Raw genomic sequence first — 23289 nt, 5'->3', positions numbered from 1 at the left:
CCTGCTGAAGTTTAAATCACAGGTTTCCTAAAGGGAGTCTGGCGGGACTCGGACTGTGGATTGCGAAACACGACTTAAAGTCTCGTTAAATAAATAAATACATGCAGAAATAAATGAATCATTAGTGGGGAGTGAGCCTGGACATTTCAGTCTGTTTAAACTTCACTTTGAAGCAGAACCTCTTAGTTCAGAAGGGTGAAGTTTCCGTTGTATCTCATATCTGTGAACTGATTATAATAAATATTCTTTGTATTAACACATTAATTAGTCTCTTTGTCTTTTTGTTTTAAAAAACAAGAACATCGCATGAGATTTTGACGATTTATAGTGATTTTATTTCCGTTAGACCTTTGCCTACATTGACGCTGATGCATTAAGGACGGCCCATAGACAGTATATAAGGCAGTGCCTCCCCTGTTCCAAGATGGCGGCTCTATTGACGATTCGATCCATAACTGCCGTAGTCAAGGCGACATGTATACAAAACCTCATCACTCCGGTATGTGGTACATTCCCTTTCCGTGAAGAATCTGTCATTTGTAAATTTGTTTCGGGACTGGTAAAAGTGTTTTGCATCTTGTTAATTTGTTTTCGAAAATGTAAATTTGTTTTCTAAAATGTTATTTTGTTTTCCAAAATGTAAATTTGTTTTCTAAAATGTAAATTTGTTTTCTAAAATGTTATTTTGTTTTCCAAAATGTAAATTTGTATTTGTTTCTAAAATGTTATTTTGTTTTCCAAAATGTAAATTTGTTTTCTAAAATGTTATTTTGTTTTCCAAAATGTAAATTTGTTTTCCAAAATGTAAATTTGTTTTCTAAAATGTAAATTTGTTTTCTAAAATGTTATTTTGTTTTCCAAAATGTAAATTTGTTTTCTAAAATGTTATTTTGTTTTCCAAAATGTAAATTTGTTTTCCAAAATGTTATTTTGTTTTCCAAAATGTAAATTTGTTTTCCAAAATGTAAAAGTGTTTCATTCTTTGTAATGTTGCATTGCACTTCCCCCCACCGTAGTTTTCAGCAGTGATGATCCAGAATGAAAATCTGCAGGATTTAGCAGACTGTTTTTCTGCTTGGGGTGGAGATGTGTTAACATTCTGAGTTTAAAAAATATTGCAGATGTGTGCAGCATGTGTTGGGGATGGAAACTGATCTGAAGTGTTCTTGGTCAGTGAAGATATTAAACATCGACCATTTTCAATTATGAGTACCATGAGAAAGACATTGTGTTATCTTTCCAATTATAGTGTGTCCTCTGTAACCACAAAGGCATCGTGGTATCCCTTTACGTAATGCTTTGCGCTCCAGCTTCCACTCACCGGCAGACATAACTGAGAAGGTTGTAGTTGGTTTTGGGGAGAAGGGCGATTTGTTTGTCCAACTTTTCCCAACCCTGAGAGGAAACATGAGCAAGAAGTTAAAGGACACACACACACACACACACACACACAAAATACCACAGGACCGCTCCTGCATGTACACACATACACAATGTATACAGACACTCTATAGACCTATTTTAGCATTTATTTATTTCTTATTAGATAAGCCTACCTCTGTGGTGCTGATGTCCGGCATGTTGTTGGTGCAGTCCAGGAAGTCTTGGTACTGAGTCCAGGGCACCACGGGCTCAGGAAGCTCGCGCAGGTACAGCTTGAGCAGCGACGCCACCGTGTGGACATCTGTGTCACTGCAGTCAATGACAAATCATCCAATGAACATCCACTAAGAGTACAATTTAGTCTGGCTATCACCAGACCAAGCTCAATCTTTTAAGATTGAACACTAGTCTGGGGAGTCCGCTCTGTATTTTCTACTGCACAAGAGGCGTGATCAACGGGCATAGTTCAAATGACCCTGTACGCGATTGGATAGTCCTTCAACCAATCAGAACCAACGATCCGGGTGACGTAGCAGCGACAGCGGCATCAACGGGTTGCCGCCGTGGAGTGCTGCGCTTCGTTGAATGTAAACAAAAAGCAGCTTGGTCGCTTCTCTATTGTCACCGTGTTAAACCCGCCAATAGCGCGCCAGGTGGATAAGCCAGTTTGTGATCGGTCCCCGCAAATTTGTAACGGAAGCAGGATAGATTAATGTACAGGTTTCCAGCCTGAGCTGCAGGACGAAATCAAATCGCCGGCAGATCGGGCTGGGTTTACCCAGTCTAAGTACAACTGACATTCAGACCGCGAACACAGAACGCAATGCTAGACTAGCGTATTAATTTGCCAATACATGAGTTGGCAGGTATTTGAAAAAAACTTGCAACCTGCTCAGTACATCATAGACATACAGTTTGCTTATTTACATGCTCTTTAAGAAGGTTGCTGTTATGGTTTTACCATGGTGTATTTTTTTCATTAAAGGTCCCATGGCATGAAAATTTCACTTTATGAGGTTTTTTAACATTAATATGCGTTCCCCCAGCCTGCCTATGGTCCCCCAGTGGCAAGAAATTGCGATAGGTGTAAACCGAGCCCTGGGTATCCTGCTCTGCCTTTGAGAAAATGAAAGCTCAGATGGGCCGATCTGGAATCTTCTCCTTATGAGGTCATAAGGAGCAAGGTTACCTCCCCTTTCTCTGCTTTGCCCACCCAGAGAATTTGGCCCTCCCATGAGAGAGAGAGAGAGACATCATGGCTTTCAAACAAGAAAAGTGGCAATTGGTCAAGGCCACACCCCCACCCTCCCCCCCCGTTCTCCTCCTCAATAGCTACAGACACAGAAATGGCACGTCCTAAGGAAAGCTCATTGTGGGACTGGCTCCAGTGGCTGTAATTCTGCACCAAGGCTGAATTTCGGGGAAAGAGACTTCAGATACAGTATTAGGGGACCACTAAGGCCTATATAAAAGAGACTTCAGATACAGTATTAGGGGACCACTAAGGCCTATATAAAAGAGACTTCAGATACAGTATTAGGGGACCACTAAGGCCTATATAAAAGAGACTTCAGATACAGTATTAGGGGACCTCCTATGGCGCCATTTTGACGCTACAAAGAGATCACCTCCCGTTAGCATTCCGCTGACTAGCATACATTTTGGCGCCACTTTGACAGCGAATAACTTTACATCAGAAATGTTTAAAGACTCTATTTGTCCATTGTTTAGTTCTAAAGAAACACGACAATGTATAAAAGGCTCCATTACATTGTACCTCACGTTATGGCTCCGTAGCAGACGTTTTTGTAAAAATAGGCTAACGATTGTGTCATAACCACGAGACTGACTGTCGCCAGTAGAGGAATTACCGTATAGTACAAGTAGAAGCGCGCGCGGGCAGTTTGGACTTACGTTAGCTGTTTAGGTTTAATTACTAATGTTAACTAGCATGTTAGTTAGCAATAATTAGCCTGTGCTTATATTATCTCCTTACATATACCTACACTCTCCGTCTCTGTAAGATTGGGAATGATTGAGATTTCTCTTGGCACAGCTACCAGAAGACTTACAACTTTCAGACACGTTGCTCACGTCACATTTACGTTGTCTCTGTCAGTTGGAGGCTGCGCAGTAAAGCTGGCCATCACCGGAAAAGTGCTTCTAATAGCCTTCACTGGTCTCCGTCCAGAGCAACGGGATCTATTGGTCCATTATATATATGTCAATGGTAGAGACTAATCTGGGTCAACGGAAGTACATTTCCAGGGTAATTGCCTGACTTCCTCTCTCTCTCTCTCTCTCTCTCTCTCTCTCTCTCTTTGTGTTGCCGTTCTCAAAATCCCATCACTTCGAGAAACAACAACAAACTTCGAGCCAGCGAGCTACATGCTGAAAATAAATTAAAAAAATAAAGAACGTTTGGATCGTGCAACAAGGCAGGCATGCTTGGTTCTTTGGGGGAAATGATTGTACATATTTACAAAGAATATGTTTACGGCATGTACTCTCTAACTGGGACCTTTAGGATTGATTGGTGGGATTGCTGTGGAGGAAGTACACCGGGCGATACACTGGTAATAGCAAATGACGTTGAACTATGTATCAGCTAATTTAAATAGCTCATGTTACTGTATCGTGTGAACAGTTAACTTCATTTAATATTGTATGTGGCGTTTTCTTTTGCGGGGGTGCAAATGTTCCACCAAAAAAAGTTACTTCCGGAGGCTATTATGCAGAGCCACCGTCGCTGCGTCCGGAGTTCAACGCCACCCAAGACGATTGTGATTGGTTCAAAGAAATGCAAACAACCCGATCCTATCCTAGAATGTACAGTATGTGTGGTGTACCCAGGGATTACTCCACAGGGCTGTCGAGATAGGTCTGACAATGGAAGACTATGTAGAGAGACTAACGCCCCTATTTACTTTTCTTTTCCAAAGTTATGTTATTGTCATCTTATTGTTGTTTCATAATTTTCTTATTGTTGTTTTATGATTTTCTTGTTGTTGTTTGTTGTTGTTGTAGTTTTTGTTTTTCTTGTTTTAACACTGTTGCTTGCTCATTAGTTTGGATTTATTTGATGGGTAATACCTCTGACACACCAACCGAAACATTTCAGTTTAAAAGATTTTCGTCAGATTTTGAGAGGTGTTAGTCAGGCTCATCCCGCTCGTCATTTCCAGGTTAGCGCTCCACCAATCAGATTGGCCATTGAGTTCAACTGCCCGCCTTCCGATTCAACATGTCAAATCGGCCCAAATGAAGGCCAACAGCCCCTCCGACTGACGACGGCACAGGACATACCGAACAGACTCAAGTCACCGACTTCGCCAGACTGTCCGATGGCCGATTATCAGGTTGGTGTGTCAGGGCCTTAAGATACAAACTATTGCTGCTCTGTCTGATCTTAGTTTGTTTTTGTAAAATACAAAAGGAAAAAATAAAATAATCAAAGCATTTACATAGGCTTGTAGTTTAAAAAAAGGGCTTTACAAAGTCCTCTAGGATTTTGCTGTTTTTGGACACTTTGGGCCTCTGGGCCTAATTTTAGCTGGCGGTGCAGCAGGTTTGGATTCAGTTTGGTTGTTTTGACTCTGCCAAGATTAAAATTTAAAGGGGGAATACATTATTTGTTTTGGCCTGAAAGCATCCTTTGGCAGCCCTTGCTGGCTGCTCCTTGACTGTGCTCACACTACATTACAGACAAGCGAGTTTGGTGGAATGGATGGTTGAATCAACAGTGCTCTGTCAGAGGAGCTTGTGATGTTGAGTAATACAGGCTTCCTCCTGTGTGTCTGACAGAACAGGATGTGGTACCGCCTTCAGCTCTGAGCAGACAGAAATCTATCAGGCGCTCTGCATCTCTCTCATCTCTCCTTGCTTTCTCAGAAAAAAGAAAGCTGATGCTGATTGATTGAGGTGAGGACTTTTTTCTCCTTATATAGCAGTGACCTTCTTAGGCTCATGCATTTACCAACCTGGTTTAAAGAGGGCTTAAAATGATTAACAAAGACATTGCTGGTCCTGTTAAGTGTTTTTGAGATTTGTGACCCTGCTACTTTATAACCACTTTATACTCCTGTGTATTTAAAATAACCAGAATAATCCTGTTTCATATACAGTTTATGCCACATACACACTAACTATGGCAAGCCTCAGTTGTAAAAAGAGTTTGAGATTCAACAATGGAGATTCTTGGAGTGCTGAACCCAAAATCCAACAGAAGTGAAGCAAAGGTAGCACATCTCAAGTTAAAGGAGGACACAATACTCTAATTTCACTTATTTAATTGTGCTCACATCACAATTAATGAACACGTTCATTCAATTTATGAAGCGTTCTTTATTGTGATGTGAGCATAATTTGTGAAATGAGAGTATTTTTTCCTCCTTAACTTGGGAACTTGAGACATGCTACCTTTTCTTCCCTTTTTAAACAAATCTATGGCAAGCCGTTTGAACATTTAATCGAACCACACTACTATCCGTAATTACATGTTAAATATCCATAATAGCATTTCTCCTAGTCCAAATTATATTCTCACATGTCAGAATGGTAATTAAAGATATCCACAATAACATTCTTACTAGTAGAAATTGTACTCAAGATATCTACAGTGACTGTACTAGTCAAAACTAAATTTCAATCCTTAAAAAGTGGGTAAATAGTGTCAGTTTTAACATTTAATAGCTAAACTGGATATTTATTGCGAAATTAAAAAAACAAACATTTCAGATGGTGTCACTTTTTCCATTCATGTTTATTGGGCTTTCAATTTCAGATATCCACAACGCCACTCTTCCTATCCAGAATCAGCATTCTAGATATCTGCAATATTATTCTTACTAAGAAGAACTCTGATTCCAGATATCTACAATCCAATTGTTACTAGTCATAATTTTTAATTTTAGATCTCCAAAATGAAACAGATTTGTAGATATCTAAAATTTTATTTTTACTAGACATAATGCAAATTGTGGATATGCATAATTATATTTGTACTAGTCACAATGTATTTAAGATATTCAAAATTACATTATGGATATCTGGAATGGATTTTCATTTTGGAAAGCTGAAATCAAAATGATGACTGGTAACAATTGGATTGTAGATATCTGAAATTGGAGTTCTTCTTAAGAAGAATCTTATTGCAGAAATCCCTGTGGATTCTGGATGGTAAGAATGATGTTGTGAATATCTGAAATTGAAAGCCCAATACACATGAATGGCAAAAGTGACTTAATTTGTCCTAGGAAGAATGATGTTGTGGATATCTGAAACGACAATTGTGAATAGGACGAATGCAATTCTGAATACCTGAAATGTTCTTTTTAACAAGGAAGAATAGAATTACGGATATCTGCAATAAATATCCAGTCTAGCTATTAAATGTTAAAATGGCTTGCCATACAATACCACCACTACTACTACTACTACTACTACTACTACTACTACTACTACTACTACTACTATTACTGAAACATACTTGTGTGGGATCAGAGCAACATGTTTTGGAATCAGTAATAATGTAATATTGAGGTAGAAATCATGACTTTTTTTTTAAATGTAATGGCTCATTTGGCTCCAGTCTATACAGAGGGAAAGTATGTTACCTGGGGAAGGAGGGTCTCTCTCCTGCATCAAAGGCATCTCTGAACTGTTTGACAGCATTGTCCTGACCCGGGAGGCGAAAGATGCCCTCCTCATTCAGGCCATGCTCTTTGATGAACTCCACACACTTCTGCACGAGGATTGGCACCATGTGAGGCCCGAACCGTTGCTCATATGTTACTGTGTCCATGAGACTCTTTCCAAACACTGCAGACAGGCAGAAACATTTTACTCATTCACATGAACAACACTATTGTCCCTTTTGACATGGTCTTTACAGTTTTTAGGGACTGTAGGGCGGTGTCTTTGCTTTAAAGGTCCCATGGCATGAAAATTTCACTTTATGAGGTTTTTTTAACATTAATATGAGTTCCCCTAGCCTGCCTATGGTCCCCCAGTGGCTAGAAATGGCGATAGGTGTAAACCGAGCCCTGGGTATCCTGCTCTGCCTTTGAGAAAATGAAAGCTCAGATGGGTCAATAAAGGTTACCTCCCCTTTCGCTGCTTTGCCCGCCCAGAGAATTTGGCCCGCCCATGAGAAAGAGAGAGACATCATGGCTTGCAAACGAGCGAAGCATGGCAGTTGGTCAAGGCCACACCCCCACCCTCCACCTTGCCCCGCCTCTCTCCTCCTCAATAGCATTTAAAGCTACAGACACAGAAATGGCACATACTAAGGAAAGCTCATTGTGGGACTGGCTCGTAGTGGCTGCAATTCTGCAACAGTGGCAGTGATAGTCACAATAAAGATAATGGAACTATGACTAGAAATAGTATTTTTAGTAGTTCATAGTGTAGCAGGGCACTGCAGGGCATTACAGGGTGTAGCAGGGCACTGCAGGGCATAGCAGTTAAGCTAACAAGCTGCTGGCTTAAGAGGTGCTTGTTTGACCCATCCATCTCCCTTCCTACCCTCCCTAAACTGACGTTCTCTGTATAAATACCACGTTACATGACTTCCTGCTTTTTTCTTGTCATAATTACTATGGCCACTAGAGGGCGCTGCTTAACAATAAAGGTAAATATGGGTCGTAAATGCTGCTCGTTTTTCGGGGGAAGACAGTCTCCCGAAACAGATTTCCCTGTTTCCAGTCTTAAAGGTCCCATGACATGTTGCTCTTTGGATGCTTTTCTATAGACCTTAGTGGTCCCCTAATACTGTATCTGAAGCCTCTTTCCCGAAATTCAGCCTTGGTGCAGAATTACAGCCACTAGAGCCACTCCCACAATGAGCTTTCCTTAGGATGTGCCATTTCTGTGCCTGTAGCTATTGAGGAGGAGAGATGGAGGGGCAAGGTGGAGGGTGGGGGTGTGGCCTTGACCAACTGCCACTTTGCTCATTTGAAAGCCATGATGCCTCTCTCTCATGGGTTGGCCAAATTCTCTGGGCGGGCAAAGCAGAGAAAGGGGAAGTAACCTTGCTTGTTATGACCTCATAACAAGCAAGATTCCAGAACGGCCCATCTGAGCTTTCATTTTCTCAAAGGCAGAGCAGGATACGCAGGGCTCGGTTTACACCTATCACCATTTCAAGCCAATTGGGGACCATAGGCAGGCTGGGGGAACGCATATTAATGTTAAAAAACCTCATAAAGTGAAATTTTCATGCTATGGGACCTTTAATGCTAAGCTAAGCTAACCTGCAGCTGGCTCCAGCTACATATTCAATGTACTGACATGAATGCTGGTACAAATCTTCTCATCTGACTCTCGGGCAAGAAAGTGAGAAAATTTACTTTCTAAAAAAATCTTGTCAAAACAAATAGTTGCAATGTCATACATAACCTCAGTTTCCATAACAATATAAGGTTTTACTGAACCTCCACTTGTTGGTACTCCAATGACCCTGCGCATAGTGCGGACCCACTCCTCCATGTCACTCTGGGAGTTTGCCATGAACACATAGGGACATCGCTCTCTGTCTCCAGTTGGACCTGTGAAAAGATGGGTATTGTTGGAAGAAGGCATCTTAGTACAACAAAACCTTTAGTAGGACAGATATGACATAAGATTTCCAGAGAAGATTGAGATTGTAATCAGTTTGTGGTAGTTTCTGACTTTCCACCATGCAGGTAAGTGCTGATTCATACAGACAGATACCCGAAAGGGACATGTAACCTGATTGAGTATAGTCATAAGTAACAGTAATAATTTAAAAACACTTGCATACAAGGAAAAACAATTCTGTAACTTATAAAGAAGACAAATATGACACAAGGCAATAAATATGAATGAACCGTATGTGATGTATTGCTGCACGCAATAAAAAAACCCGTCTACAACGGCTAAAGTCAGTTTTGCTCCCTTTTAGGGATCAATTATATGCTTACGTGGTATGATCTCGAAGAGGTACTTCCCAGGATCATCTGGGTTCGGAGGGAGTTCATTAACTTTACTGAACCGCAGCTGGATGACTCCCTGGAGACCAAAAAGCAGGAGCACAAACACACACAGAAAATAGCACATTAGTGTCATGTCCAAAAATGTCAAGAACCAACCACTTTCTTTTCTCACACCTGTACTTTTGTTGTTGTCAGCACCTTTCCAACACACTTTTGGTTACATGTATGTCTTGTTAATGTAGTTAAGGCCTCAGCAGGTATTTCCATTGCAGGTGTAGCACAGTTTCTTTTCTTTTATGGTCCTAAAATTGTATCACAAGAGCTTTTGCAGATGTACACACTGAAAAATGCAAGAAAAATGCTCACTGCTGATCTGTTATCATTTGAATTAGGAACTACTCTTGTTCTATACGGCATATACAGTACAGTGTACTTCCCCAGTGACCATATGTGCCAATGTATCCTCATACCTGAAACATCGATTAGTGGAACGACTATATAGGTAGATTGGCAATGACTCTCAAAAAGACATATATTGACTATTGATTGTTCGATTTACTGCTGCATGGTGGCCCTTTTAAACATGTGACCATTCTATTTAATGTAGTGACGCAGTTTTAAACACATAGTTAACAATGTGAAACTGAACTATTTAAGTATAGGCAACAAACATACTTAGGGTTAGTTAAACATCAGGGACTGGCTTAAAATGAGTCACGTAAAACTACTAAAAAGAGGACATAACATGACGTCGCCGACTAATGTCCGTAAAAGATGAATCATTTTAAAAAGTGACAGTTAACTTATGATTTCACACGGGCACAAACCCCGGTCTCCTGAGTGAAAGTCTTGTGTTTGTTCGACCCATCCACCACTCCAACCTGCCTACTTATGCAGAATTTGGTGCTCTTATACTTTTGTTATATCGCTGCCTCATTTGTACTGGCGATAATTACTACAGCCTCGAGAGGTCGCCGCCTAACAAGCACTCATAGCCAACCAGAGTAACGCTAGTTGATTGATTAAACTTTTGCCGTATCCGGTCAGCAAAACTCCGAACACATCTTCCTTTTCAGTGCCGTTCTTTGTTCTTTTCTCAAAGAAAAGCTTAACTCCAAGTCTTCCAGAGTCGCGGCCAAAGCCGATTCAAAAGACCGCTGTTCGCCAGCAGCAGCAGCCATCTTTTTTGTTTTCAAGTAGCAGGAAATTCCAATTCACGCGGAACGTCGCAACTCTGCCGTCATTATGTTATGCCCGCCCACCGACTCTATACACGATGTGATTGGCCTGACCAGAATTTGGTTTTTCCAGCTCACAAGCCAATGGAGAGTTGCTAGACTGACCCTATGTCTATGGACTTTTACAATTACAATTGCTGCCGCTAGGGTGGGTCTAGATTTCTAGGCTATGGAAATTCCAGCTAGTAATAAGACTATGGAAGTGTAATAGTCCAATCATCTCTACACCACATTTTGCACAACATGTAAGGAGAGAATCACCATTTTGTGTCCCACATTGACAGCAAGATAACAAGACTGCAGGGTCTTGGCTGGATGGTTGCTTAAATTTCAAAGAAAAGAGCATAAACCAGTGAATTAGATAAAAGTGTACTAAAAAAGACTTCCAATGGCAGCAGGCCTTTTTTGTGAGGGTTCAGACAAGCACCATTTGTTTTGTTTACAGGAAGTGTGCAAAGTTAGCCACACAGCTAGAGTGTTTGTGGTGTTGGTTGGAAATGATAAAGGGCACATTTCTGATTAACCTATTAATTAAACTATGAATACAAGCTATTTAATACAAAAAACATGCTGACTTTAGATTACTAAATGGTAAAATTAGTATAATGCTGGTTTGCTTTTTCATCAACATCACTGAATGTAAAAGAAGTAGAACATTTAATAGAAAAAGAAATTATTTTGATAACTTGTCTTATCCTCACATATGACTTATTGCATGCACCAGATTCGAAAATGTTATTATAGTCATTTAATGGTGATTCAATTTTTAATTGCTTTGAACATAATGTGCAACTGTGTTTTATGTCAACAAATGACAAAAAGAAGACATCGGATTAAATCACAATCAATATAAAAGTATTAGTCTGGACTAAAATAAAGTAAATTCACAGTGTCTCACCTGGACAGTGGTCTCCTTGTCATCTTTGTAGTAGGTCAGAGTGGTTCCTCTGAGCACAAAGTAACGCTGCTGCCAGTTCTTGACTAAAGACCTCTGCTGTTTCTTGAGCCAGCCGGCCTTCAGCGGCCTCTCCATGGACCTGGAGGAGCGCGGCGAGCCCGGGCCGGGACCTCCCTCTCCCGGTATCACACTCCTGGATCGCGCTGCCAAACACCACAAAAAAGCTGTTGGTAAAAGTGTCATTAAGAGCGATCCCCAACGTGCTGTGTCACCGCCAGCGCTGTGAAACATTACAAAAACATCAGAGCTCTACTTAACTGGAACAGAGCACTTCCTCTTTTTGATATCAATATGCATCAGCCTATCACGTTTATGAGACCTGCTAACTGTAGCCTATTTTTGTTCCCCACTTAAACAGTTTCAGGCTGAAAGGAAACTGCTGGTCGGAGCTGACCAGTTTCCTGTGGAAGGTGCACCAATGTAGCTGTGATTGTCCTACATAAATAACACCGCGGGCTGAAGGAGCCAAGCCAACAAACAATAGGCCAGAACAGGGATCTTAAACGTTCTTTAAGCCAAGGACCCCTTAACTGAAAGAGAGATGAAGCAGGGACCCCCTACTACATATATTGTATAAAATGAAGCATATTAAACTGGGCCTACAATAACGTATAGGGTCGCCTAAGGCCTTTATACATACCTCTTTTGCATAGACTACAAAGCTATTCAAATAGCCTAATAATTGTTGGAATGATTTTATAAATCATGTTTTACACATTGAATCTTTAGGATTAACTGTATCTGTGGGTGGCTATCTTAGTGACCTTACCTATAGGCCAGTAAACGGTGGGGATTTATATTTGCTAATAATATGTTATATACTTTTACATTTATTAATTTTTTTAAATTAACAATAATTTCGAGCCCCCCCTGCATTGACTCTGAGGACCCCCTGTAGAAGATACAGTATCTGGGCTAGAAAAATCAGAGATTAAGTTCTGTATAGACTTAACAGTAACACTTTATTTGAAGGGTGTGCATAAGACGGACATAACACCGGCATAACTATGACATGACACCTGTACTGAACATGAAGGAGTCTTTATGAATGTTTATGACTTATTCGGTAAATAATGACACTTTTAATGCAAAGTTAGCATTGTTTGAGATGTTTGTGTTATGACAACTTGACATTAAGCAAGACAATATTAACCTGTCATAAATATGTCATGGCAGGCCTAATTATTAAACTTTAAGAAACTATTTCGCTTTATGTGTTAACATCACATTAAATTGTTATTAAGTGGTTTGTTTTTACATTAGCTGTCATGAGACCATTGCAATTGTGTCAGGAATATTTTCCCTTGGCTTCAAGTAAAGTGGAACCATTTGGAGTTGTCATAAAAGTTATAATACCAGTGGGAGAACTGTAGTTAGCTGTTGTTAGCTAGTTAGCTTGGTTAGCTGTACAGCTGACTCAGCCCCAGCCCAAGAAAAAACATCTCGGTACTGTATTTTCAGTCATCAAAATGTCACAACCCTTCAAATCAGTTTTTTAGCTCTTTATTGAGAACATGGAATTAATGTGTATGTGCGAGATGTGCTTGGGTGAGAATGTGCTGGTGTATGTGTGTATATACAATATTGTATATACACACATACACCAGCACATTCTCACCCACATTCTCACCCACATTCTGTATGTGCGCATTCTCTCGCACATACACATTAATTCCATTTATATATATAAATATATATATATTCATCTTTTTACTCTGTGCTGCTATTTGGAGAGGGTGGCTCCAACAGAATTTCATTGTACTGCATACAATGACAATAAAGATCTATTTATCTATCTATCAAGTGTTACCAACTTAACTTGAACTGAAACTGACACCAAAATCCTCTTTTAAGGTTTTTTTTTCACCCTTGACTGATACTTGTCACCCTTGAGTTGCGTGACTGTGGGCGGCCATGATGTGATGGTTTAATGGAGCGATGAAAGGACGGAGGCGGAGGTCTACGTGGCTCAGAGGAGATGGAGTCCTGTGGAGACGGTCTGAGCCACACGCAGGACTGTGGACTGCAGAGATAGCTGGACTGAGATTGAGCCCACTTGCTCAGTTGTTCTTAAATTCAGCGTATCTTCTTAAGCAAGATGATAGAGGAGAAGAGAAGAAGCAGGGCCGCACCGGGGTAAACAGGAAGCGACCACAGCATCGCCGGAGGGCCAGCGACACTTTGAAGGTCTCCACCTAGAGGTTTGATCTAAGCGTCACCCTCCCTCGATTAGTGGAAAGTTAAAGTGCTGTTGAGGAACCATGAGCCCACACACAGAGGCCAATGTCACACCACACCCATAGCTGACAAACACACAGTTCCTTTAAACTGGCATGCGCCATCAAAAGGAATTGACTTCAAGTGTAAGACTTTCACATCAAGATGGGTACAGGGGAGATTATATTAAGTTTCCCACTGACTGTGTGGAGGCTTTTTTTTATATATATAGAACAACAACTAAAGACAATTGTCATGTCATCAGGTTTCATGGTTAAAGAGACATTTAAAAGTGGGTGCACAGGCACACCTGTCTACCTGTTTCCCCCTGTTCCCTGCCTTTATGTTAAAGAGATCAGTTCAGATTTATTGAATCGGGGTTGTATGAGGTACCTCTCCATAGTCAGTGTATTAGCTAGAGTAGATGGAGCCCCAGTTTGGAGAAGCAGACACGGAAGCTAAGCATTGCACTGCTGTGAAACATCCACATTTCCACATTACATTAGGCCATTTTTTTTATGTTCCCACATTTCCTTTTCATAAATTTGTATCAGATTGTATCCCCCTTTCTCCCAATTTGGTAGCCAATTATACCCAACCTATTATCCAGTAGCAATGGACTCCAGATGGAATGTAACCCTAACCCTAACATAGAGCCTAATTTTAAGAAAAATCTTAGAAATGTGGGCACACAGGGCTGTGGGAACATAGGGCCTAATTTTCAGTGGAAAGAAATTCTTAGAAATGTGGGACCATTGGGCTGTGAGAACATAGGGCTGATAGCAGCTAAATGCATTTTAGCCACCTCAAAAAAATCAATATCAGTTTAAGTGTAAGCCTAATGCTACGTTTAGAATATTTTTTACTGCTTTACCTTGCCATCAGCCGCTATTTACACTCTCGTCAAAGCCACCAGACTCCATTGACAAAAAACATTTTACCTCGCAGAACACAGGAGTTGATGGTCTACCACTGCCTCGATTGGTTAGTTTCTTTGTTAGTTTTGTTAGTTCCTAATCCCTTCAAAACACAAAAGTAATAACACCACATAAAAACACAAACAAACTAACCGGTCGAGGCAGCAATAGACCATCAACTCCCATGTTCTGCGATGTAAAATTAACATTTTTGTCAAGGGAGTCTGGTAGACGAGAGCATCGAGGGGCTTCAGTTCCCCCAAGGTAAACGTGAACAGGGTAGTTTGACGGAAATTTAAAGAGGTGAAAATTTTCTAAACATAGCGTAGCCTACACTTCCTGCGTGACACAGCAGATGAGTACTGCATCAGGAAGTGAATTAAATTGGAAGTTAATTTAAATCAACATTTACTCCCGCGCACTGGCAGAACTGTGGTTGTCCCTTGAAATCCTTCTGTAAGACCAGAAGCAGTATGACTGTGTGTATGACTGTGTGTGTGACTGTGTATGACAAACATGTACACACACACACACACACACACACACACATACTGTATGTAGGCAGAGTTACATACAGACAGCTTCAAAGTTAGAGCTCTGCAGAAACTCAGCTCTTGCATCAGTTTCCTGCTGAAAACTCTCGTCACTGCCGTTTCCCGGGTGTAAGACCTGTCACAGTCATGGTCCACAAAACATCTCCTAGGTGAAAGAATCATGAGGGACTCTCCAACTTTCAGGAAGTTCTGCTTTCATACTAGAGAAAGCTCATAATAGCATCTGATATTCAGTCAACATGAAGGAGATAAAACAAATGTGCTTACAAGCAGCAACTTCCTTCCACACTGCTGAACAACCAGTACCACTGATTGTGAAATTGATGAGAGCAGGAGCCAACACATGATGCACCACGGTGTGAACAACAGCAGCACTGTTAGTTCTGCAGTCACCGTTTGTGTGTGCAAACCACTTCAATTTGAATGTTGCAACTGTCGTGCCATCCGAGCCTCAGAGGAAACAAGGCATGTTGGTGCACTGATTCCACCCTATGCAAACAAGAGGTTAGCACGGCATTAGTGAGTCTAGACTGCTGTGCCGTCACTTTAAAGTACACAAGCGCACATTTCCGCACGCACAGATGGTCATGAGATATTGCAACGTTGTCGCTTTCAGGTGACTTAAGAAAAGCATACGCTTTTAAGTTTAGAATCTGTTTTATATTAGATGACAGTAAACTTTACGAAGAAACAATTCGCACATCCAACGATTCTTCGACGCAGGTGCTTTGGAAAACATCACGCCGGACTTGAAAGAGGAAGATCTGCTCTTGCTACAGCATCACCATTTTTTTTTTGAAGAATAAGAAATAAGAAATTGAACGGAGAAACTTTCTTTAATAAATGGAGATGCTGTATCAAGAGCAGATCTTTTCTTTTTTTCCCCCAGTCTAACATTAGATGACAGTGAATTTGTGTAAAGGAAAATGGAGCAATAATAATTTCGTTACCATCACCACACAGCAAGCAACAGCTTGCCCAAAAACCCTCAATGGTTAAACAAAATGCAGAATCAGACTTACTCCTCAATAGCTGATTTATTTACTTTTCTATAATAAAACACCCATTTTTTTGCTTTGCCAATAGGATGGTACCTCAATTAGGCTATATATACCGTGAGTTAATATGCAACAAAAGGATATTCTTGAAGATAAATTGAATTTTTTTAATTGAATTCTGTTACGTGGATTTGTTTTACTCTACTTGACTACCATCTCTGGTTTGATGGCAAAATTATGAAGAATCAAAAGAAACAGTTAAACGTCCAAACTGTAAAAGTGCCCCAAAAAGTGAAGTGTGAAAGCACCGCAACCCCCCCACCGCTGACAGTGAACGCAGCCCAGCCCGACGGCTTACCTATGCGAGCTGTCTCAGCCTTGAAGGTGCTGAAGTCCCAGTTGCGAGGTAGTTTGAGAGACATTGTCCTTAGCTCATTACACAGGTCAGCGTTTCATTTCACACATACACCACGCCGGAGCATGCGCGCACACACACGCACACACACACAATTTGATATACACACACTCAAACACACACACGCTCACTCACTCACACAAACAAACTGGAGATATCGCAGATCACACTTCCTACTTCCTGTGTGTTAATCTTTCTTCTTCTTCTTTTTTTTTCAGGCCTTTCTAAACGCGTCCCCTCACGTTGCCTTTACTTCCATGTTCATACTTGTTCTGATATAAAGGACTTCCAGGCTGATTCACTGAAAAAAAAAAAAAAGGTGCAGGGCTCCAGGGCTGCATGTAACACTAGCGGAGGGGGGGGGGACTTTTCAAATGACTAATGTTCACTGGTTTCACACAAGAAAAACCCGGGTGTCTTCTAAAGGAAATGGGTTTTCAACCTTTTGGTTTGGCTCCTTCGGCGAGCAATTTGGTTTCACGGCTCAGGCTGCCGTGCGACTTCCAGCAGAGTCAGTACGTACAAAGGGTGTTTCTGAAAAGCTTGAGAATATCATCTACTGAACCTTGAATACACTGATCGGGACAAGGATTGTTCCCCCCACCCCACATCCTTAAAAGTAGTAATAAAGTTATAAAATTGCTCGGTAGGTGAAATAGGACTGGACATCTATTTCAAAAATGGGGAAGGAGACCAAGAGGGAAGAAACCAGTCACACACACCACACCAGTTTTGTTTTTTTATATAGATATATACATACAACTTTATTTTAATTTAAACCAAGGCAAAGCACATTTCAGCATCAACAAGTACAGCTTTTTCTCTAGACAAATGTACAACTCAACACAAACCATTGCACAGTTTTAAGAATAATATACTGAAATCATACAGTTTTTTTTTTTTTTTAAAGAGAATCTATAACCACAAAATCAAATGTCAACAAAGGGGAGCCTAAGCATGTGGGACAGACTGTCACAACTCCCGTACATTCGTTTTAGAGGGCAGGCTGGGCCTGTGTCACTGTGTTGATTCAAAATGGCACAGAGGTGTTTCCTGGGTGCCATGGAAGCAGACAAAATATATTCTTTTAATAGTGGTATGTTTATCCTTTATATTCTGCCTCCCTGTGCGCAAATCTTAAAAAGGAACACGCCGACTTATTGGGACTGTGTCTTATTCACCGTGTCCCCCAGAGTTAGACAAGTCCATGCATACCCTTCTCATCTCCGTGCGTGTCCTAACTCTGTCTGACACCCCCACCGCTAGCCTAGCTTAGCACAGATCCTGGAGGTAACCGGCTCAATTTAGCCTACTGCTCCCAATAAGTGACAAAATAACGTAATAACAATATATTTCCCAGTATGTACAGTATACGGTTAGAAGATGGTGTGTCTCATGTGACCTTGTTTTTTGTACACGCTGTGACTATACAAATCACAACATGTAAATAGGAACATGTTGGCGTTATTTTGTCACTTATTGGGAGCAGTAGGCTAGATGGAGCCGGTTACCTCCAGGATCTGGGCTAAGCTAGGCTAGATGGAGCCGGTTACCTCCAGGATCTGTGCTAAGCTAGGCTAGATGGAGCCGGTTACCTCCAGGATCTGTGCTAAGCTAGGCTAGCGGTGGTGGCGTCAGACAGAGTTACGACACACACGGAGATGAGAAGGGTATGTATGGACTTATCTAACTCTGGGGGATACAGGGAATAAGACAAAGTCCCAATAAGTCGGCGTGTTCCTTTAACTTTAGGGGTAATGGAATGTAGGGCTGTGTTTTAAAAATAAATTAAAAAAATAGATTTTTACTTGAATGATCAGATATTGATTCATAAAACCTTGAGATTGACCTTTTCAGAGGCTCTGTTTTTAAAGTCAGAGTGATCGATATTGGCGTCAAGTGAAACTAGACAACCTAAGGAATCCATGTCATACTAAAGAACGTTACGCTCCAAAGTGTGGCAATTTTGCCAGTAGGCATCAGAGCTTTAGGTACACGTCTCTAAGAGTTATCAATTTAAAAAAAAATTTTTTATACTAATAAGAGTGACAGGACACTGTCATGACAGTGTCATGAACACATGATACTGTCACGAAACGCGAATCCTAACCCTAACTTGAAAAAAAAAAAAATGAATGACACTAAAAGAATCGTTATGTCATAAATGTTTATGACATGTTCATGACAGTGTCATGTCACTCTTACATAGACACCTTCAAGTAAAGTGTAACCCATTTGTTTCTGTCTCTATGTAACTGGCTTTGGGGTCAAATCTTAATGACAACAGTCATCTTTCTAATAATGCACCAGGTTAGAGGATTCCTTGGACACTGTACAGAATTAGTTCTCAGAAAACCTCTTTCATAGCAAAGCAAAATTGTTATTGTGAGGGGTAGATTCATATTTGAATCAAATGGGGAAATCAAATCGGGACCTTTTGAATCGGAATGGAATCGATTTAGGAAGTCAGTGGCCATACCCGGCCCTGCTGGAATGTATCAAACAGCAGAAACAAAAAGGGTCAAACCTTACTGCTCAGACGCAGCAATCAGTGTTACACTCGATCAACCGACCACAGGAGCTCCGGCTCTCTCTAGTGGCCGACTGTTAACACCCAGACAGAGGAACGGCAGTACAGAGCTGCAGGGCTAAAAGCTCCAAAAAACATCAAAACACACCAGGTTACCGTACAGCAGGCAGTGAAGCCGGAGAAATAGGAGAGATCTACGAATTCTGGACACCAGTCTTCCACTTGCACTGCAACACGGGAGATGGCACACGACAGCTACCAGGGAAAAGCCTAGAAAACACCCAACTGCACTGAAGTCACAGCAAGAAAAGACCGAAAGAAAAGACACGCATCTGCCATCGCCGTCCTCTCTCCAATATGGCAACAATAATACTTTAAATATTCCCCTAACCAAAAAGTACTGAAAAACACTCAACCCTAAACATCTTCTTTAATGTACAATATAGTGACTTTGAAAAGGTTTTCTTACAGTAAAATAAAATAAATACTTTAAGAAGTTAAGCGTAAGACTTAAACTCAAACCAGAGACATTTAAATGGCTTCGACGAAAATAGGAATAGAGTGACATTCAAATAGGGTTAGAAGAAAAAAAAAAAAGTTAATTCCATCTGATAACTAATTTTGGGTTACAAAAAAGACTTTTGCTTAAAAATATATAGATTTTTGAGAACAGAATCTGATAAAGGACAAACTGTTTCTAAAATGACCAAAATGAAGTAAAGCTTAATTAGGGCCACGTGTGGAAACGCGTATTTGAGATCCGAGTTTAAAGTCAGGAGAAAAAAAAATGTCAGGATTCAGACTTTTTGAACTCAGAACTCAAAGGCTGTGTCTCAAACTGTCTACTTGCACACTTCAAGCACTTAGTTTTAAGTATATAGTGGAGATAACGCAAAAAGTCCCCGGATGACCCCCTAAAAACGGTCAAAAAGTTCAGTGTGGAACGATGGACACTACGCGCACTAAATGGGCGCCATCTTGACTACGCAGCGGAAATGGGAGGGACCAGGGACGTCGACCGGCAGCTGATTGGACGAACGCGTCACATGGGTCTGGCATCTCCCGAATTTCAAAGCCAGATCATAATGGCGGCTCGTTCAGAATACGATCTCGAATTTTACAAAAATAGTTCACCGAAACGTGTTTCTGAAAACATTTTAAGCGAGAAATAGGCCGTGCCGTTGCTGAATCTGTCTTCATTTCAGATCGACAAAAGGTCAGTTTAAGAGATTTTCGTCAGATTTTCAGAGGCGGCGGGGCGAGCCGACCGCTCGTCATTTCCGCTAAGCGTTTCAACGTTAAGTGTTCCGTTTGGGACAACACTAACCATCCAAAGTGGGCACTACGGCAGTAATTGGTCAGTGCACATTAGCAGTATACTGACAGAAGTGTGCGGTTTGAGACACAGCCAAATACATTTTTCACACGTGGCCCTAATCCTCTTCCGTATGAAGCGCCCATTTACTGTACAAAGATGATTCATAAGCCGACACCTGGATACTGATCTTCACATCCCTGCTACACTGACTACTGTATGATTGTTCATATTGCTGTTTTGTCCTTTAACAATGAGCACAAAAAAGCTCTGCCTGGGTCACGTGAACACCTAGAGCGCTTTCATTAAACCTCCAGAGTTGGTTTGGCTTGCGCTGATGAGGCATCAATCAATTCTTGCCTTCCGAGAAAGGAAATGAGGAGTGTGCATAAACACGACGGACAGCCTGAGGCGATTGGTTAATGAGCATGGCAGGCTGATTAGAGCCTAATCTTTGCCCTAACCAGAGTTGGCCCCAAATACACTGAACACACCGTTACGTTTGCTAAAGGCCGTTTTACGCTTCTGCGTCGAATCGACGGAGTAACCCCGCAGACCTTTCTCAGAGCCCTCCGCGCGAGTCAATGTCTTGGTCAGACTTCTATTAAAATAAAATAAAAAAGTCAATATAAAAACGTACATAACTATACAAATTAACAGAGCTGATTGTGTTGGCAGTTTTAAAAGGAGTACTTCGGCAAGTTAGTGTCTCCGTGAAGTCCCCCAACGTTGCTGGGGGCAGATTAAAAAGACAAAATCGTCAATATTGATGAATCAGAGGCCGAGGTATCATGACTACTAGTCCCTAGTATGGGTAGAACACTTGATCCCACATTTTCATCGTTTTTTAGATCCTCCCTGACTGTTAAAAGTCAAGGTTTTTCGTAACACAGGCTCGATTTTCTCAGACTTAAAGCTGCCTCCGCCACCGAAGATATTATACGTAACAAGTAAACTCATCTTCATGTGTTAAAAAAAAGAAGAAAAAAAAAAGAAGAGTGGCCCTTTTATTTTTTTTTTAAATCAACCTCAAACCAGATCAAGACTTGCGCACCCCCTGTGATCTTTGCCGCCCCCCTGAGGGGTGCCCGGACCCCAGGTTGGGAACCACTGCTTTAGCAGTTGCGAAAACAACTACAGACAGAAAAAAACAAAAAACAAAAAACAGAAGTGAACTCAACACTGGAGAAACTTTTATACGTTACTACTAAATGAAGCAAACAGTTGCCAGTGGTAGAAATATTACAGAATCCTGCTGTAAAACACCTTGGGCACAGACTGCGGTGTACACAGCAGCTGACTGTATTGGCAAACAACCTGAGCATCAGATGCAAGAGATCCCAACTGGCACATATGCTGGCGGTCACACAACCAGTGATAGACGCACGCACGCACACACACATATATAGATTCTGGCTTTCTGCTCTGAAGAAGTGGACATGGCGAGGCTACAACACACAGAAGCGGATATTGGCAGCACACACATTGTTGCCTTTTGTGTACGGTCCCATCCCAACAATGTCACAAACAGAAGCCATGAAGCAACAATCCCCACCACTCTACTGAACATGTGTAAAAACCTAGAACAGCTCCTTTATTGGAGATTAAAAATGTATTAAAAAACAGAATGAGTCCATTAAACCAAAGAAATAAAAATAAAACCATCTCTGTGGGCCATTCTGCTTCTGCCATGAAATAGCAACCAGGTGAGGGGACAGTTGGGCCCAATATGCTGAGAAGAGTGCTGCTATCCATCGCACTGGCCTTCATAATAAAAAAAACTTCTATTTTTATTGTTGTATGGAGCATTGCTAACTGCAGTTTGGGGTTTACCAATTTACAGACTGGACAGTGTATTTGTAAGATGTACATTACTGAACATGTCAAACACTTTAGGGTTAAAGGTGCAGTAGGTAAGACTTATAAAACTAACTTTCTGTTATATTTGCTGACATTGACCCTATGTTCCAGAAGAACTACATGAAGCAGGTCATTTAAAAATAAAAATAATAATCCCGCTCCTCTGGCACCACCTACAGCCTGTAGTGCGATTTGCAAAAATCCATCACTCCCTGTTCAGATGCACCAATCAGGGCCGGGGAAGGGGTGTCTAACTGCATGTCAATCACTGCTCATGCACACGCATTCATTCTCCCTTGTGTGGGGGGGGGGGCTTGGGAGACCGTTTTGGGCTTTAGGGGAAAGGGGGTCGGGACTGAGAAGTTGTCAATGTTCACATTTTTTGGCTAAGCTACAGCACCTTTAACTTATAGGGGTGTTGAAATTATTCATTGCATCGCGATGCAGACCTGGACGATTCTGCATCGATATAGCGGCAGACCATAATCGATTATTGCTTGTTAATTTAAGGTTGCTGCTTTTTTGTTGTTGTTGCCTTTTGTCTGTTGTCTCCTGTGTTCAGACTCCATCACATTCAGGAAGTGTCTATTTTAAGAGCAGATACAATAAAAAGGGGAGTTCCTATGTATCGGACTGCTTGAATTTGCTGATGAAAACCACGTGTGGCAATATATAATGATATTGAGGAGGCTGACTCATCGTGATGCACGCGATATCCAATCGATTTGCCTCGTTGGCGGAATAATCATAATCGGATATGTGAGACCAGTGAAGATTCGCACCCTTGTAACTTAGCCAATCAACTTAGGGCTTTACCGCTTGATGCTAATGATGTCAATGGTTTGGCAGAGCGAGAGGCTGGAAATGGTGAATGGCAGCAAAAACACGGGGAAGCACGCGAAATGCCGCGGGGCAGATGGTAAAGTTGAATTCAGTCTGAATAAAAACA

At 41.2% G+C, this 23289-nt stretch overlaps 1 protein-coding gene across 3 annotated transcripts in view; it reads right to left on the bottom strand.

Moving 5' to 3' along the window:
* Window positions 1–16911, bottom strand: part of arhgap25 (Rho GTPase activating protein 25) — a 28039-nt gene extending 11128 nt beyond the window's left edge. Inside the window, exons 1-7 of one of the 3 annotated variants that reach the window (XM_039804327.1) lie at window positions 16579–16911; window positions 11475–11698; window positions 9327–9414; window positions 8817–8930; window positions 6999–7203; window positions 1557–1692; window positions 1322–1395 (exon numbers count right to left, since the gene is read on the bottom strand). In XM_039804327.1, the coding sequence (XP_039660261.1) occupies window positions 1322–1395; window positions 1557–1692; window positions 6999–7203; window positions 8817–8930; window positions 9327–9414; window positions 11475–11698; window positions 16579–16642 (905 nt within the window). In that variant the 5' untranslated portion in view covers window positions 16643–16911. Of the gene's footprint in view, window positions 1–1321; window positions 1396–1556; window positions 1693–6998; window positions 7204–8816; window positions 8931–9326; window positions 9415–11474; window positions 12057–16578 lie in introns of those variants that run through there. The other 2 variants (XM_039804328.1, XM_039804325.1) reach the window with 2 other exon arrangements.
* Window positions 16912–23289: the final 6378 nt, after the last annotated feature.

The sequence above is a fragment of the Perca fluviatilis genome, chromosome 6 (genome assembly GCF_010015445.1).
Source record: "Perca fluviatilis chromosome 6, GENO_Pfluv_1.0, whole genome shotgun sequence".
Classification (NCBI taxonomy): Eukaryota; Metazoa; Chordata; class Actinopteri; order Perciformes; family Percidae; genus Perca; species Perca fluviatilis.
This window is presented reverse-complemented; position numbering and strand designations above follow the sequence as displayed.